This window comes from Chlamydomonas reinhardtii, chromosome 1 (genome assembly GCF_000002595.2).
Source record: "Chlamydomonas reinhardtii strain CC-503 cw92 mt+ chromosome 1, whole genome shotgun sequence".
NCBI classification, from domain to species: domain Eukaryota; kingdom Viridiplantae; phylum Chlorophyta; class Chlorophyceae; order Chlamydomonadales; family Chlamydomonadaceae; genus Chlamydomonas; species Chlamydomonas reinhardtii.
This window is the reverse complement of record NC_057004.1, coordinates 5,291,277-5,306,737: the sequence shown is the minus strand read 5'-3', so window position 1 is coordinate 5,306,737 and position 15,461 is coordinate 5,291,277. Positions and strand designations below refer to the sequence as shown.

Here is a 15,461-nt window from a genome sequence, read left to right as displayed (position 1 = left end):
CCGTTGACACAGCCGGTCCTGCCTCCGGCACGAATGGCGGAATGGAGCCACAGGGATTGGACCAAACGGCAGGCTCGCTTCCATTGATTGACCGCCTCACTTCAACGCCAGCGCATCTTGCCCACAACTCTGCGGTGTCGGTTGCTGCTATAGCCCTACTCGTGCGCGCCTCTACACTCCCCCCCACGCGCCCGCGCCCGCACACGCACACACATACACACATTGCAATCTTTTAGGGCACGCACACACACACACTCTCTCTTCATGTGCAATAACAAACAGCCGTTGTAATACAATAGTACTCGCACCGGGTCCCTCAAGTAAAGAAATGCCGCGCAGCTCACATGTGTTGCGAAGGTCATGACGTGCACCCATGCCGACACCTGTCCAGAAGACTTGAGGCTTTGGCCGCTTTTGCCTTGTTTATATAATCGATGTGTCACCTCCCGCCACAAGTGCCACTGGTTGTTCCCGTAAGTATCGGCGGAGTGGGCTGAGCCTAAACCACGTCTGCCGCCTGAGGCCTCCTGTGGCGGGGCCGAACACCCGCCCAAGCAGCTTGAGATCCGGACATTTCCGGTTGCAGCTTCAAAACGGCCCGACACACAGCACCACAAGCCCCTGGTGCAATACCAGTCACATGAATGCATACCCCATGAACATATTATGCGTTAAGCATTTGAGTGCAGTAGCAAGCCGCCACCCACCATCGACTGTGAACTCCGCCGGACCATATGTGTGTGTATACCCGTCATAATTGCACCAACAAACCAATACCAACGAACCCCAGCGCCGGGCACCCGGATTTATTGGCTTCAGCAGGTCCAGCTCCATCAAGACCTATGCCTTGTGTGCACACGCTCCCCACCTCAGCCTGAGGCCGCCGCCTCCAACCCCTCCTCCTCTACCGCCGGCGGCAGCAGCGGGCCCCGGCGGCCGGTGGGGCTGCCGCCCTGCACCGCTGTCCCTCCGCCACCGCTGCCTCGCGGCCCTACACCCGCTCCCACTCCTGCGCCCGTCGCGCCATTGCCCGGCGGCGGCGCACCCAGAGCCGGCACGGGCACGTTGAAGTGCGTGGGCGCGGCCGTGCCTGGCCCCAGCCCCTCCAGCAACATGTCCTTGTGCTCGAGAGCCTCATAGCCGATGGGGTAGGCCGACCAGCCCTGAGGGACGAGAGGCGGAAAGGGCGGCCGCACAACCGGTCAATGACACATGGGCACACGTCGGTGGGCACTCGCACACGTGGTCGCGCACTTCCACGCCGCTCTTTCACGTGCTGTGCCGGCCTACAGCTCCACCCCGCGCATTCACGCCGGCTTTCTTATGGCTCGCATTCGATTCAAAATGTCGCGACCAGCCATCCATGCTGCCCTTCGCCGCCGCCGCGCCGCCATTCGGCCTCCTCTCCATCAGCCCCCGCCTCACCTGGGGCAGCGCCGCGTCCTCAATAGCCGCGTACGTGGACGGCTCGCAGGAGGGCACGGGCGACAGGCCCTTGGGCTGTTCCTTGAAGCGGCGCGCGGGCATGGTGGTGGCGCGCTCCATGTCGGGCAGGGCCGCCATCAGCGCCAGCTTGTCCGCGCCGGGGCCTGTAGGAGGGCAGCGCCAGCGTGGGGGACGGCAGCAATGAGGGCAGACAGGAGGGCGGGCAGGCAAAGGAAGACAAAGGGCAGGGAGGCAACGGAGGAGGGAAGCGGGTGGGCAGGGAGGCATGAGGGCTAGGTGAGCCAGGGCAGGAGCTAGGGCATCTGGGTCAAAGCGAGCTTGTAGGCCACCCCGACCGTTGCTCATTCTGCACACACGCTCACTCACACACACACACACACACACACACACACGCTCACTCACTCACACACACACACACACACACACACACACACACACACACACGGCGGGCGGGCTTTCGGTTCGTTTTTTAACACACACACACACACACACGCGCACGCACACACACACACACACTGTCTTTGCGCAATGTTTTCCTTGTGCTCTTTAACACATACACACACACACTCACACACACAGTCTTTGCGCTTAATTTTCCTTGTGCTCTTTAACACACTCTCTCACACACACATACACAACGCCATTCAGGTAACGCAGCTGCATGGCTCACCGGGCTTCTTGGATCCGCCCGCTCCTCCGACGCCGTCCACACTGGGACGCGCGTATGCGCCACCGCCGCCGCCAGCGCCTCCCAGCGTGGGGCCGCTGCCGTCGTCGTCGCCGTAGCTGTTCCACAGGGACGACCGCCGCAGTGTTGGCGGCACAGAGCTCGCCGCGCCGCTGGTCGCCGTGGAGCCGTCGCCGGACATCGGTGTCGTGGTGCCGACATCCATGGAGGTGTTGACGCTGTCGCGACACCTGCACGACAACGCGGCACGCATTCAGCGAACGCACACAGGCAGCATAAGCTGCACGTCCAAGACCAAGTGCCGGCCCATTCGGCCCTTCGTATTGCTTGAAAGCACGCAGCCGTGGCCCCACCCTACCGTGCCAGGTTCATCTTGCGCTTCTTGTCCAGCTCCTGCAGGAAGTCCGCGGTGCTGGTGCCCTCCCGCCGCTGAGCGTGCATGGCGTAGCGCAGCCCGTGCAGCCGCCTACAGACAGCCCGGGAAAGAGGTTCATCCGGGAGCGGTACGTGTGTGTGTATGTGTGTGTGTGTGTGTGTGTGTGCGTGTGTGTGTGTGAGTGGGTGGGCCTGCAGGGCCCACAGGGTCCTGCTGACACGTTTTGCTCGAGGATGCAAAGGCGCCCCTCCCCGTCTAGCCTCCCGCCCGCCGCCCGCAGCTGCTGAGGCCGGCTCACCTGATCTTTGCGAGGTCCCGCATGCGGTTGCGGACCAGATCGCCCATCTCGCGGTGCGCCGCCGCATTAGACTCATCCGCCGTCATGAAGGGGTGTTTCAGCACCTCCATGCAAGTGGGCCGGGCCTTGGGGTCATCCGCCAGCATCTTCAGCAACAGGTCCTTGGCGTCAGCCGACAGCGCCAGATAACTGTGCTTGCAGCAGTGGGAGGTACATGGCGCAGAGCGGCAAGACATGGCAAGCCGGGTCAGCAAGCAACAGGCCAGAGAGACTTTTCCCAGGTAATGAGTGCGGTTGCAAAGCCGTGTGCAACCGCGCGCGCGACCCTGACTTGTACCTGACACCGCCGTGCCTCCCGAGCATGCCTCCCCCAAGCCTGCCTTCACGAGTCCACGGACGCAACACTGCGCACGCCCGCTACAAGTCAGATCAGATCAGAGCCACACATCAGATCAGAGCCACACATGCCCACAAGCGCTCGGCCTCACCGCTCGTCTTGCAGCCCTGGCGCGTCGACAAAGCGCTTGTTGCAGTAGGTCATCTTGCGAATGTCCTGACCCGCAAACGGCTTGCGGCCTGCAGTCGGATTGGCGGAGTGTGCACGCAAGGGACGCGCGTGGGGCCCAGTGAGGAGTTAGGTGGCGTACCGGCAGCCTGCTAGCAACAAGCACGATCCGGTGCCGGCCGGAGATTGCTTACACAGAAGTCAGTCGAGCTTCAGTCCCACCTGTTAGCATGACGAAGAGCACGATGCCGAGCGCATAAACGTCCATCGCGAAGGAGTGCGGCTTGTCGTTCCAGACCTCTGCGACAGCACGCCCAGGCCAGGAGGGGGGCCGCGTGAGTTGACACATGCAGGAAAGGGCAAATCACGATGGTTGCCGCGTGCGTTGGGAGGTTGGGGGAGGAATGGCCGCGCCCAATCGCAGCTCACAAGACCAGCCATACACCATAAACGCATAGGAGGTCCCTCATGGCGTGGGTGCGGTGCATCTTTGTTGGTCGGGCTGTCCCTTCTTCAATTATCGCATTCATCAACCCATACAAGTCATGCGTGTTGACGTCTGCGCTTACCTGGTGGCACGAAGCCGGGCGTGCCGACGCAGCCTATGATAGGCTGCATGGACAGATCGGGTGCGGCGGCACAGCAGAGGGCAGGGGCGGGCGAAGTCGGCACGTCAGTAGCGATCGAGAGCGAGGGCGCATGCTTTACTAAATCGAACTGCCGCTGGCCCAACCGATATCCCGCACCCAACGTGTATCTGTGTGCTGCCACCTACCTTGTCTGCGTTGTACTGTGCGCACATGCCGAAGTCAATGACTTTCACTCGCAGCGGCTTGCCCTCGGCCTGGAAGGCCTCCACCGGATGTGTGAACATGATGTTCTCGGGCTTGATGTCCCGGTGCATCAAGTTGAGGTTGTGCAGGTAGGAGATGGCCGACACCACCTGCAGGGGTGGAAGCGGACCACCAGGCAAGGTCGAATGCAGCCAAATGGTGTTCGCACGGTATGTGCGAACTCTACACCAAGGGGGCGATGACAACCCCCCCCCCCCAGCCCCAGTGCTGTGCCTAAATTCAAAGCTTCATGCACACGGTCACGCACCTGCGCGAAGAGCTTGGCGGCATCCACCTCCGTGTACTTCTTCACCTTGTGAATGTGCTCGAAGACCTCACCCTGCGTTGTGAATACAGGGGTCATGTAAGCCCACTTTGACCAGAGACCCTCAGGCCCTCCGGGCAGCAATATGGCGCGCCCGCCCTTTCATGCTCTCTGACAGTAAGGAGTACCTGCCCCCAAAGCCGCGCACAGCCAACCAAAGCATGGCCGCGCCCTGAACACCCGGCCTCCCGCCTGCCCCAGGCCGCCTGCCGTCCGCTGCTCACCCCTGTCAGGTACTCGAGCGTCAGGATGAGCCAGTCGCTCGTGTGTGTGGTGTCGTAGCACTGTGACAGAGGGGTCAACGCGGGGCGCGAGGAGTCAAGGCAGGAGTCCAAAGATGTAGGGCTGCACGCCCAAGGCCGTTCTGCGACATGCTGTACGCTGTGCCAGGATGCGCTCCTGTGTCATGCCCCGCCATGCATGTGTAGCATACACGTGACTGCCGCTGACTGGCTGACTGGCTGACTGGCTGACTGGCTGGTTGGCTCAGTCGCTGACTGGTTGGTTGGCTGGCTGACGAGCGCCCTTTGCGCCTGGCCATCCGAGCTTAGCCGGGTGGCGGTGTGCGTACCGTACGCAGATATGCTGGACAGCACGCACCCTTTCGACCTCCAGCCACCTAGCTTTCCGATCGCCCCGCCACATCCGCAGCTATCACGACCATCAATGACACATGCATGATTACGCGGGCGCACCTTTAGGATGTAGGGGCAGTCCAGGGTGCGCAGAAACTTCGCCTCCGCGATCAGCGTCGCAATCTGTGGAGGGTGGGCCGCAGCGCGCGTGCACGTGTGTGCGTGTCGTGTCACTCGTGTGAACATTACTTGTGATGGGACGCCGATGGGGCCCCAAAACGTGCGCCTGCGCTGCTCCACGGCGCAAGACAGCAGCTCCACCCGCCCGCGCCCGACGCACATGCAGCCCGTACTGGCACGCACCCGAAAACGCTGCTCCGCCCAACTCCGCTCCGCTCTGCTCCCCCGCCCGCCCCCCATGCCACCCTGCCGGGCCCCGTCCGCACCTCCTCGGGCTCCAGGTCTGCGTGCGCCAGTTGCACCACCTTGATTGCCACCGTGTCGCCCGTCTCCTTGTGCTCGCTCAGCCACACCTCACTGAAGCCGCCCTGTGGACGGTGGGTGTGACGTGCCCAAGTTACCGTACATGTCCGAGCCCAACGAAGTAGGTCCCAATGGAGGGGTGATATGCCCGAGCCCAACGACATCCGTCCCAATGGAGGGGACAGGCCACAGACAGGCAGACTCCACGGCGTGAAAACTAGTGTCATCGTTGGGCGGGAGGCGTTGCGGTGACAGGGTGTGTGCACCGAAGTGGGAAGCGCGGGGTGGGGAGCCGGTAGACGAGCGCCATACGTGTCACAAGAGCCAGCACGCCCTGCCTGTCGACCTTCACGCGCCACCATTGCCTCGCCCTGCCCGTCCTGCACGCCCATCCCGCTTCCTGTCTGTCATGAACAGCTACCCTCACCCCAATTTCCAGGACTGCCCGTCCAGGTTGCTTTAAGGTTGCGATATTACAAAGAAGGGACAGCCCGACCAAGCAAGGGTGCCCAGCACCCAGGTCAAGAGGGACCATCTCCGGCCCGAAGGGAAACCACCCTCCCCCCAGTTGGCTACCGACCTTCCACAACCGTGCAACAGGTCTTCGCGTAAAGCGTGTCTCGGCAGCTGCACAGCGAGTCGAAGCTAAGCCAAAGCCCGCCAGAGCCCCACCAACGTACAGCAAACCGCACTAGCGCACGAGGCGCAATCAAACCGGCGAGGTGTCAACGCAGGTACACCGGGCACGTAGTCCGGCGACGCCCACGTCGACGCCCCACACCCACAGCGCACACACCAGAGGCACACCGCTCCCACCACCCACGAGCAAATTAAGGCGAGGGGGGCGGGGAGCCCACATCATCAGGCAACACTAGCAGCACACAGTCACCCGCACCCCGCGAGAGGAACGGATGGTGCGCAGGCACCGCGGCCCAGGCTTTCGGGCGGAGGCCGAGGCTGACATACGATTGCAGCCGGCCCCAGAAGTCAGCACTAACGGACACACTGATGCGCATGACTTCCGCAGACGTCAGAGCCCGACGGCTTTAAGGCCCCATGCCGCCACCTTCACGCGCTTACGGTGGTTGACAGCAAGGCGTGCGGACTGCGGACTTCACGCGCTTACGGTGGTTGACAGTAAGCCGTGCGGACTTCTGCTCCAAACCATACTGGCAGCGCCTTTACATGCCCCTCTTCGATTTGTCGTATGCTGCATTGGGTGCATTCTCGTGTCTGTTCTTGCTGATTGGGAACGGTCGACTGGCCCCCCGTCGCGTTCCAGCAGGGACGCCCGTGTGCCTGCTTCCCCCCTCTAATGCATGCTTTAGCAGCTTGGCACACTTTCCCTCCCGACGCTGCGCCATGAACGTGCGCGCTGCGGGTCCTGCCTGGCCTGACACGCTCAGGCACGAGAACGGTTGGGGCATACGAAAATTTTCGTGACCCACAGTCTCCGTACCTTCCCGAGCTGCTTTTTGAGGTTATACTGCTGTACAAGAGCGATGTCGCGCCATTCCGTGTCGGGCCTGCGGGCAGGGTCAGCAGGCGACCAGCGCATGAGTTCGAAGCGTATGCCAATCGATTCTGAGGTCCGCGTCACCGCACACAAGAGCGTGCTACCAAGCACTAGGCCAAGCTGCGAGGCTGTACTATACGTTTATCATCTGCAACGTAACCTGAGCTCACTTCTTTGGGGGAGGTGGTGGGGCCTTCGCGGGCGGAGCGCTCTTTGGCGCCTTGGTTTCGTCTACCAAGCCCAGAAAGCCAAAACAGCGAGCCAAGAAAGGTGGTAGAGGAGATGTTGGCGGCGGTGGCGCCATGCTATTGCAATACAGAGCGTACTACTTGTCTGCAAGTCAGCTAAGCAAGGCTCTCGTATAATTGTAGTGTTCAGTTATAGAATGACGTCTTGTCTTTGACTAGAAAGCCTGTATGGCAGTCACGCACAGTGCGGTCGGCCAGCGGACTGCTGTTGCTCTGCGCGATTAGTTCCGCGTGGCTTTGTGCGTAGCAGCTGGGCACTCCGGCAGTGCATATATGGGACACCAAACGAGCCGGCAAGAGCACAGCCCGTTGGGAGTTTGGGACCTTTGATCTGGTTCCAATCCCGGATCCTCCGCCGGCGTCAGCCTGCTTCTGCTTCACCGGAATCATAGCGGTTCTTCTTTTTAAGCACATGGCCCCTGGCATGTAACATTTCCCTCCACCGTCAATCCCCCACGCTGTTGTGGGTCCCGCACACTGCCAGTCTGCCACACGGTACCTAGGACAACCACCACACGGCATGGCCTTGCCCTGCATACTGGATTAGTGTTGACACTGGCCATCTGGTGATCTGGCGGCATGCATATGTGCACACACGACGACTCTGCGAAACACGAGGCTGGATCCCCGTAAGGGCATGGTGAGACCGTGCGATGCAAGTCCTCAAGGCGTGGTGCATCATACTGCACCTCAATTCCCATTCCCACCCCAAACAGAAATCTTCACGTATCCTTGTGCTTGTCGGCCACTACCGCACCAGTAGCTGCCTCATCATCAATAGTCATCCTCATCATCATCGTCGCCGTTCGCCGCCTTCTTGGTCTTCTTCTTGCCGCCCTGTGGAGGGCCACACAGGCAAAGCAGGTTCAGGGTCGCAGCATACGGACACAGTCTGGCACTCGCATTGCACAGGAGCTACCGCATGCCGCAATACACCAACGCTTTCGCCGGGGATCCTTGGCGCAGGCACCAACACGCACACATGTACAAGCACACGCGGTATACGATGCCGCGCGTTCAAGTGACGCCTCGCACCTTCTTGACCGTCTTCTTCTTCTTTGTGTCGGCGCCCTCCACGTCCGCGCCCTCATCGTGCTCATCCGACTTGCGCTTGCCCTGACCGAGTGCACATGCAGCAGCACCTGATGATGAGGAACACACGCCTCGACGCCGCCTCCTTGTGCTGCTCTGCCCTGCTGCCCTTCCTGGCTACATCACACACACACACACTCACACACACACGCACACGCACACGCACACGCACACGCACACGCACACGCACACACACACACACACACATAACGCGCGCGATGCCGGCTGCAAGCACGTGCACACCGCTGCAGCTCTCAATCTCTCACCTTGGCGGGGCTGTCTGCCTTGGCCGGCGCCTCCCAGGTGCCCGCCATCACCTTCTCGATGATGTCCAGGACCTGTGTGTGTGCGCGCGTAAGTGTGTGTGCGCGATGTAATAGGCGTCATGGCCCAAGCGTGTGGTCCACCCTCGCCGCGATCCCCCTCCGCATCCACGCCATGCCGCACGATGGGCACAAACACAAGAGGTCAAGCTCGCCGTGCCACTCACCCTTTCCCGGTCCGACGGCGTCAGGTCCGCCATGCCGGGGAACTGATCCGCCGAGTCGTGAACCTGCGAGTGTTTTGTTACCGCATGCATACAAGGTCTCACAACACAGCACAACAGCGTACAACACAACACGGCCATCCCTCGACCCCGTTCTTCCGAGCCAAGCCCACCCGTACACCAAGTGGCGCGGTGATGAGGTAAGGACTACGGCAGTACCTCCCAGGCGTCGCCCGCACGCAAGCATGTGCAAGTTGAGGTGTGTGCTGCTGTGCACGAGCAGCGACTTGCCTTCAGCCCATTGGCCACCACCGTTTTGGTGAGGCACTCGATGTGGCTGCAAGGACAGCATCAGGCAGGACCCGGAGTGGCACCAACAGGTGGGCATGTAGATCGGGAGCAGGACAGCAGGTGCGCAGGGCCGCCCACACTCACCGCATCCACGCCATACGTGCTACCTTCCATACACGTGCTGCCCGTGCCAGTAGCATGGAGCCGACACGCCCCTGAAAGCCCCTCTGCTGCGCCACGCCCTGCCACGCCACGAGCCGACACCCAGCAGCAACCAGCAGCACCGGCACCTGGACCAGCACCCACCGGTTGTTTGTGAAGCGCCGGTGGTCCTTGGCGCCCTCCTCCGGCTCCTTGGTGCTCTGCACGCTCAGCCGCAGCGCCTTGTCGGCGATGGGCTTGTTGCAGCCTGCGACGGCCGCACACAAAGGAATAAGTTATGAGTCGCTAGGCAGGTGGGCAGGGTCAGGAGCGCGCAGGCAGCACTTGCGGGCGAGCCGTCGGGCGGGCTCGAGGCGCGGACAGGGGACCTAGCTGACTATGCCAGATGCAAAACATTCTCTAGATAACGTGCGCAGCCTTCCTTACCCTTGCACATAGCCCGGCCGCTCTTGGCATACTCTACAACGTAGTTAGAGCTCATTTGTGCTCAGCCTCTGGCGGCCCCAAGGCTTCTGTGACGCGGTGGCGCGCGCCTAGTTGCGGCGAGCAGCGCAGGGCTGTGCGCAGGGGAGGAGAGGCCAAACGCTTGTTAACCACGGGGGCGTTCAGCGTGCCCAGCCGGGCTTCGACACCTGCTGGAACCCCTCCTTGGTCAAACGGTCAATCCCGCACGGTCAAACGGTCGAGCGAGCACAAAAGCAGAGCCGTGGCCGCTGTCGCACTCACCCTCACTCACCCGCGAGGTATGGGAAGGTGTCGAGGCGAAGAAACAATTTCCGCGGTAGCAGCAGACCAGTGCAGCTGTGTTTGGCTCGAAACTGTTGCTCAGCGAGCGCATGCACGCACGACCCGCGCGGCTTGGCCTCTTCTCGCTGCTGCCATCCGCCGCGGCCCCCAATCGCGGCGACAGCTTCCTGGCCGCCCCGCCGGCCCGCGCATATATGCCTCGCAGCCCACGAGGCGCGCCAGATTGCACAAACTATGCAGCGAGGCAGCGAGGCGCAACCACCCGCAGACCCCAGCGGCGGCGGAGGAAACCGTCGCGGAGCACGTCGCAGCGTGCCGCGATCGGGAGTGATGTGACCCGCGGGGGTCGAGAACCTGCCCAGCCCCCCACCCCCCGAGCCGCACCCAGCGAGCTCCACTGGTCCATCCCGCCTCTGCCCCCAACCTCTTATCCCGTGCCAAGTACAATAAACAACGAAGTTGCCCTAGACACATGCAGCTGCCTGTCGCTGTTATGATCCCCAAGCCCATGCCCAAACCCATGCCGCCGCACCTACACCGCCGCCGTACCCTGCACGGCTGCACCCAGCACCCCCTCCTAACTATCTACGTGCTGCTGCAGTCTCCCGCCCCTCCCCTCCAGCTTGGATCCCGCTCTCGGGTTCCTCCTGCTGTGCCAGTGGCTGGCCTGCTGCGAAGCGGCGCATGAGCGCCATCGCGGCGCCCGGCTGGTCCATGACTGCAATGTGGCCCTGTGTTTGTGCGTGTGTGTGTGTGTATGTGTGTGTGTGTGTGTGTGCGTGCTTTCAAAATCGAAACGAAAGCCCGTCCAGGCGGCGCCGGGGTTACTTGTGTGTGTGTGGGGGGAATAGTTTTATCCAATCTCAAAGAACCAAGACCTCGAATCTTTATTTGATGGGATTGTGCAGCGGTGGCAGTCAGGCCGGGCGGGGGGCGGGGGACAGGCACATTCAGAGGCTGCGTGCCCATGCCTGTGCGTGCTGAGGGCTTCACGTGCAAGCATAGCATGTGTGGGTGGAGCGTGGGGTAACATGGCCGCCTGCCATGCGTTCGTCAGGGTCAGGGCCTCAGGGGCGTCGGGCGTGCGTGGCGCGCACGTGCATGGGGTCGTGCCAGGGTGTCAGCGTCAGCCCACTGCTGCGACCGCAAGTCCAAGCAGCACGCACTCGATATGGAATGCCTCGTCTCTTTCCCCTCATCCTTACCGCATCGTACAGGCGGACAAAGGCCAGGGGCCCCAGCTGTCGCACTGAGCCCGCCACCGCGCCGGCCACCGTCAGGTTCACGGGTTTCACGTCACGCCACTCCGCCGCCCGCGCCCAGCGCAGGCCGTCAAGCATCCTGCACACAAGTGCGCACGCACACGTACAAGTGGGCAAGTGGACGTGTGGGCTACTAGCTGCACATTGCCTATGCGCTGAGGGCGGTGCAAGGTCTACCCAGGCACATTCCCAAAGAGACACCCTGTATGAAGAGACATTCCTGAACGCGCTTCATGCACGTGCACGTTGGGACCACACAGCCCCGCACCCACCCACCGCTCGGCGCCGAGCCAGTTGCACACGATGTCTTTGTCCCCGTGGATCAGCAGCACCCGCACACCCGCGTCCATGAGCGGCGGCAGCATCCAAGAGAAGGAGCTGCCGATGTCGGCTGCGTGTGCGCATGTGTGTATGTGTGTACATGTGTGTACATGTGTGTACATGTGTGTACATGTGAGTACATGTGCGTGTGTGCGTGTGCGTGTGGGAAAGCGTGAGATACCGGCATTGCTAGCGTGGACGAGGGCAGGGGTGCAGTCCAAGGACTGCACGCCTGTGCAACAGAGCAAGGCCCGGTCACCGTGCGCGTGGGGTCCCTGCGGGGTGACCCCCAGACTCGCTGCCCACCCAGCCACAAAACTGACGCATGTAGAACCTCACCTAGGAAGTCTGCTGACATGTCCGCATCCTTGCAGCCCACCCACGTGATGTTGGCGGCAGCGGGCACACCCACCTCCGCCTGCAGCAGGGCAGCACGCGCGTGTATAGTACACGGGCAGCACCGAGCGCGCATCGCAGCGCAGCGAGTTTACTTGCTGCAAAGCTGGGGCTTCTGGGTAAAGGGAAACACGGGCAGCCCTCGCCTCAGTGCCCCCGGCACCGACACCTGCCACCAGGCCTTCCACTGCCGCACACCTTTCATGCTGAGCAGCTGCAGGGAAACCGGTGGGCCCAAACACACGCATCAAAGTCTGCACTCCGTGCCCCGCAGGCCCCCATCGACCTGCACGTCAGGACGGTTCCAGTAGCGGTGGATTGCGCTGAAGTTGTAGTAGCACGGCGTGCCGAGCGGGCGGGATGCGGGATCGCACACCATGCGTATGTCAGCCCAGTTGGTGTGCGGCAGCGCGCGAGTCAGGCGCTGGAACGACAGAGCGTCACAGGTCTGTGAGCGGCGGGATAATGGAGCGTGGGTAGGTGTTAGGGCACGGCGGTGCTTGGTGCTGTGAACACGAAACCCGCACGGCACGATACTACAGGGCGCATACCCACCGGTACGGTTGTGGTGCTGTATGTGTGTGATGCGCGCACGCTCTTCGCAGGGATCAATTGCTCCCTCCCACGTTGTCAAGGTGCCGAGCCCTGCGCCCCACACTCAGTGCCCACTCACCCAGGCCGCGGCCTTGCAGGCCCAGCCCCAGCGGCTCACGCCGCACAGCCGGGCGGCGCCGCGGCACAGCGGCATCCACCTGTTGATGCTCGCTCGCAGCTGCAACACAAGCAATGCATGTGCAATGCGGCACATGGGGCGGGCAGGTCCCAAATTGTGCGTGTCATGCAGGGCAAGCGGCGATCCAGCCACACACGTGCAGCAGGCAGGGCGCGCAAGGTAATACTGCCGCCAGCTCCGACAGTGGCACTCGAACACTCCGGTTGGGCCTGGGCAGGGCCCCTCTGGGGTGGGTCTCGCCTGGGTTGGGCGACGCCCCCTACACCCTATATCGTACAGCGTACATCGTACACCGTACACCGTACCCACCTGGGTACTGATGAGTCCGTTGCTGTACACGTAATCCGCCATTGATGAGTACTGCGCCACATGTGCACAAACACACACACACACACACATAGGCTTCTCTTAAATAGCCGACACAGGGTAAGGGGAGTTGGCATGCATGAAGCCACGTGACTGAGCTGCTTGCGTACACACACGCTCGCCCACCCCCTTCCCTCACGTGCCCTTCGCTGGTCTCGTCTTCAGTCCCCCGCCGCGCACCTGCACGCCCGGGTCGAAGTAGCCGTTGACGATGGCGACGCCCCGCAGCGGGATGCGCAGCGACGAGGAGTCGCGGCGTGCGTTGGCGCGGAGGATGGCGCTGGCCAGGGGTGGGATATAGTGGCCCTGCGGAAACACGGCATGGCGCCCAACGCCCAGCGCTCATCAAAGTGTTAGGCAGGTTGTTGTGGGGCGACACGGTGTGCGTGTGTGTATGTTTTGTTTGTGTGTGTGTGTGCGTAGTTGCACACCCGTGCAAAGACGCGTGAGAATTGCAGGCGTGAAGGAAGCGGCAGCAAGGAGCAGGAGCACAGGCGGTTCCGCAGGCAACCCCCATCCAGATCCCCCGGTGGAAGCACCCACCGCGTATGACTCTCCACCGAGAAACAGGGAGATGTTGGCGAGGCCGGGCCGGGCTGCGGGTGTGTGTGGCAAGGCAGCCGGCAGCCGGCATGTGGGGTCGCAGCGCAATGCACAACGCTCCAATGCATGCATGCCCCCTTAGCTGCCTTCGGCTCCATTCCCCAAAACCTGCGCACTTCGCGCACGCTCACGCACCCACGCACTCACCCGCATAGAACTGGCGTAGGAAGTCCAACACGTCACGGGACACGTCCCGCTCGTTGTGTGCCTTGTCGTGCGGGTCCTGTGCGTGTTGCACGTGGCATGTAGCAGCGAGAGAACGCTGGCACGTGGGATGCCGATCGACTCCGCACACCGAATCGACGCTTACGGCTCTCACGACGAACACGCAGACGCATGCCGCTCGCACACGCGCGCTTTCCCCAACCCTGCCCACCGTGCTGTAGGAGAAGCCTGTGCCCACGGGTTGGTCCAGGTACAGCAGGTGGAACTGCCGGTCCCAGCTGTACCGCCGCCGCCGTACCAACACGTCCCCACCCGCCCCAGTGCTGACGTTGAATCCCTCAAGCTCGTACGGCCCCTGCTCCACCAGCAGCGGCAGCTCGCCGCTGCAGCCGGGGCCGCCTGTAGGGAAAGGTGTTGCGAGAATGACGGGAGCGTGAGGGTGCTTATTTTTGTGCTGAGAGGCAGCGAGAGGCAGCAAGTGTGGTGTGTCCGGGCCCCAGGGGGAGGGATGCGCGGTGTCTGGAGGAAGGTGCATGCGGCGCACCTGTGAGCCACAGTATTAGGGGCGTCTCCGGCGTTGGGTTCCGGGACTCCACGAAGACGTAGAACATGCGCGCATCGGTGTCGGGCCGCGGCCGATGCAGTCGAATATAGCCAGAGGCCACCTTTGGAGAGGCTGAGGATGGGCTGGCGTGGATGCTGGCGACGTCGGATGCTTCGGCGAGGGGCTGCCAGGTGCTCCCGGCAAGTGGCAGACCCGCGCTCGACGAGGGCAAAGCGTGGCTCGGCTCCAAAAAGCGCGCTGCTGCCGCTATTCTCAATATCATAAGGACTGCGCATCCATGCAGCAGCGTTTTGCACCGCGAGCGCGCCATCGTCGCTAGGCTCGCAAGGCTTTTGCGTTTCGGGTTGTCTCACTTCCGCAAATGGTTGTAGGCCAATGCTTTACAATAAATGTATAAATGTATATATGATAAGCATATGAATATATGAAACCAACTTGCAGCCCAGACGCCCTCATCCAGAGCCAACGATTGACACGCCACACACAAAACCCTGGCGCAGACGGGTTCTCGTCCAACCAAGGCGCTGTCGCGTTTGCAGCATGACTCTCTGTACATTTAGGTGTAGATCGACGACACGCGGCCTGGCATTGCTCGAGATGTACGTGACGTGGCTATCCGGAAGTAGAGATGCCCCGGACTGGATTCAAGTCTCGAACACTGCATTGGGTGGCTGGTTCAACACACCCTGTCAGTATGTTCTCGGCATCCCACGGGACACTCAAACTACCGTACATTGCACTCGCGCCCGCGCCTACCCGCAACCCGGCCTGAGAAGCCAATTGATTCGCGATCATCTCTCGGCTTGGAGCGTCCGTACTACGGTGGCATTACTGGAACTTGACCAGTTTCTTAAACACGCTCCTGTGTAGGTTTTGTGTGTGACCGGCTCAGCAGCAGAGAGGTACGAGGCAGGAGGGGGCCTGAGTGGGAAATCGGTACTCAGGTGCAGCCCGCCCTCCCCCCCCCACACACACACT

At 62.0% G+C, this 15,461-nt stretch overlaps 3 protein-coding genes across 4 annotated transcripts; all 3 read right to left on the bottom strand.

The window, feature by feature from the left end:
- Window position 1: 1 nt before the first annotated feature.
- On the bottom strand, window positions 2-7,537 carry CHLRE_01g037100v5 (uncharacterized protein). The gene is made up of 15 exons (XM_043058737.1): window positions 7,216-7,537; window positions 6,989-7,055; window positions 5,493-5,594; window positions 5,167-5,229; window positions 4,696-4,755; window positions 4,415-4,486; window positions 4,089-4,256; window positions 3,883-3,925; window positions 3,536-3,613; window positions 3,297-3,384; window positions 2,809-2,997; window positions 2,493-2,600; window positions 2,117-2,364; window positions 1,426-1,589; window positions 2-1,163 (listed from the first exon to the last, which is right to left on the bottom strand). Exons 1-15 carry the CDS (start codon window positions 7,347-7,349, stop codon window positions 870-872), a joined length of 1,878 nt encoding a protein of 625 aa, XP_042928651.1. The 5' UTR covers window positions 7,350-7,537; the 3' UTR covers window positions 2-869.
- A 76-nt stretch (window positions 7,538-7,613) lies between these two features.
- On the bottom strand, window positions 7,614-10,465 carry CHLRE_01g037050v5 (uncharacterized protein). Its single transcript, XM_001689596.2, has 8 exons — window positions 10,062-10,465; window positions 9,752-9,882; window positions 9,470-9,572; window positions 9,164-9,209; window positions 8,876-8,938; window positions 8,652-8,723; window positions 8,329-8,409; window positions 7,614-8,130 (listed from the first exon to the last, which is right to left on the bottom strand). Exons 2-8 carry the CDS (start codon window positions 9,804-9,806, stop codon window positions 8,068-8,070), a joined length of 483 nt encoding a protein of 160 aa, XP_001689648.1. The 5' UTR covers window positions 9,807-9,882; window positions 10,062-10,465; the 3' UTR covers window positions 7,614-8,067.
- Window positions 10,466-10,513: 48 nt separating this feature from the next.
- On the bottom strand, window positions 10,514-15,385 carry CHLRE_01g037000v5 (uncharacterized protein). 2 transcript variants are annotated; one of them, XM_001689595.2, is made up of 12 exons: window positions 14,463-15,385; window positions 14,130-14,317; window positions 13,901-13,976; window positions 13,694-13,746; window positions 13,331-13,456; window positions 13,094-13,144; window positions 12,725-12,823; window positions 12,338-12,499; window positions 11,995-12,073; window positions 11,611-11,725; window positions 11,278-11,413; window positions 10,514-10,803 (listed from the first exon to the last, which is right to left on the bottom strand). In XM_001689595.2, the coding sequence occupies exons 1-12, from the start codon at window positions 14,743-14,745 to the stop codon at window positions 10,654-10,656; spliced, it is 1,518 nt and encodes a 505-aa protein (XP_001689647.2). In that variant the 5' UTR covers window positions 14,746-15,385; the 3' UTR covers window positions 10,514-10,653. The 2 variants fall into 2 exon arrangements, with proteins under 2 accessions (XP_001689647.2, XP_042928650.1); XM_043058736.1 differs by having other exon boundaries at window positions 14,463-15,145.
- Between the last annotated feature and the right edge of the window lie 76 nt (window positions 15,386-15,461).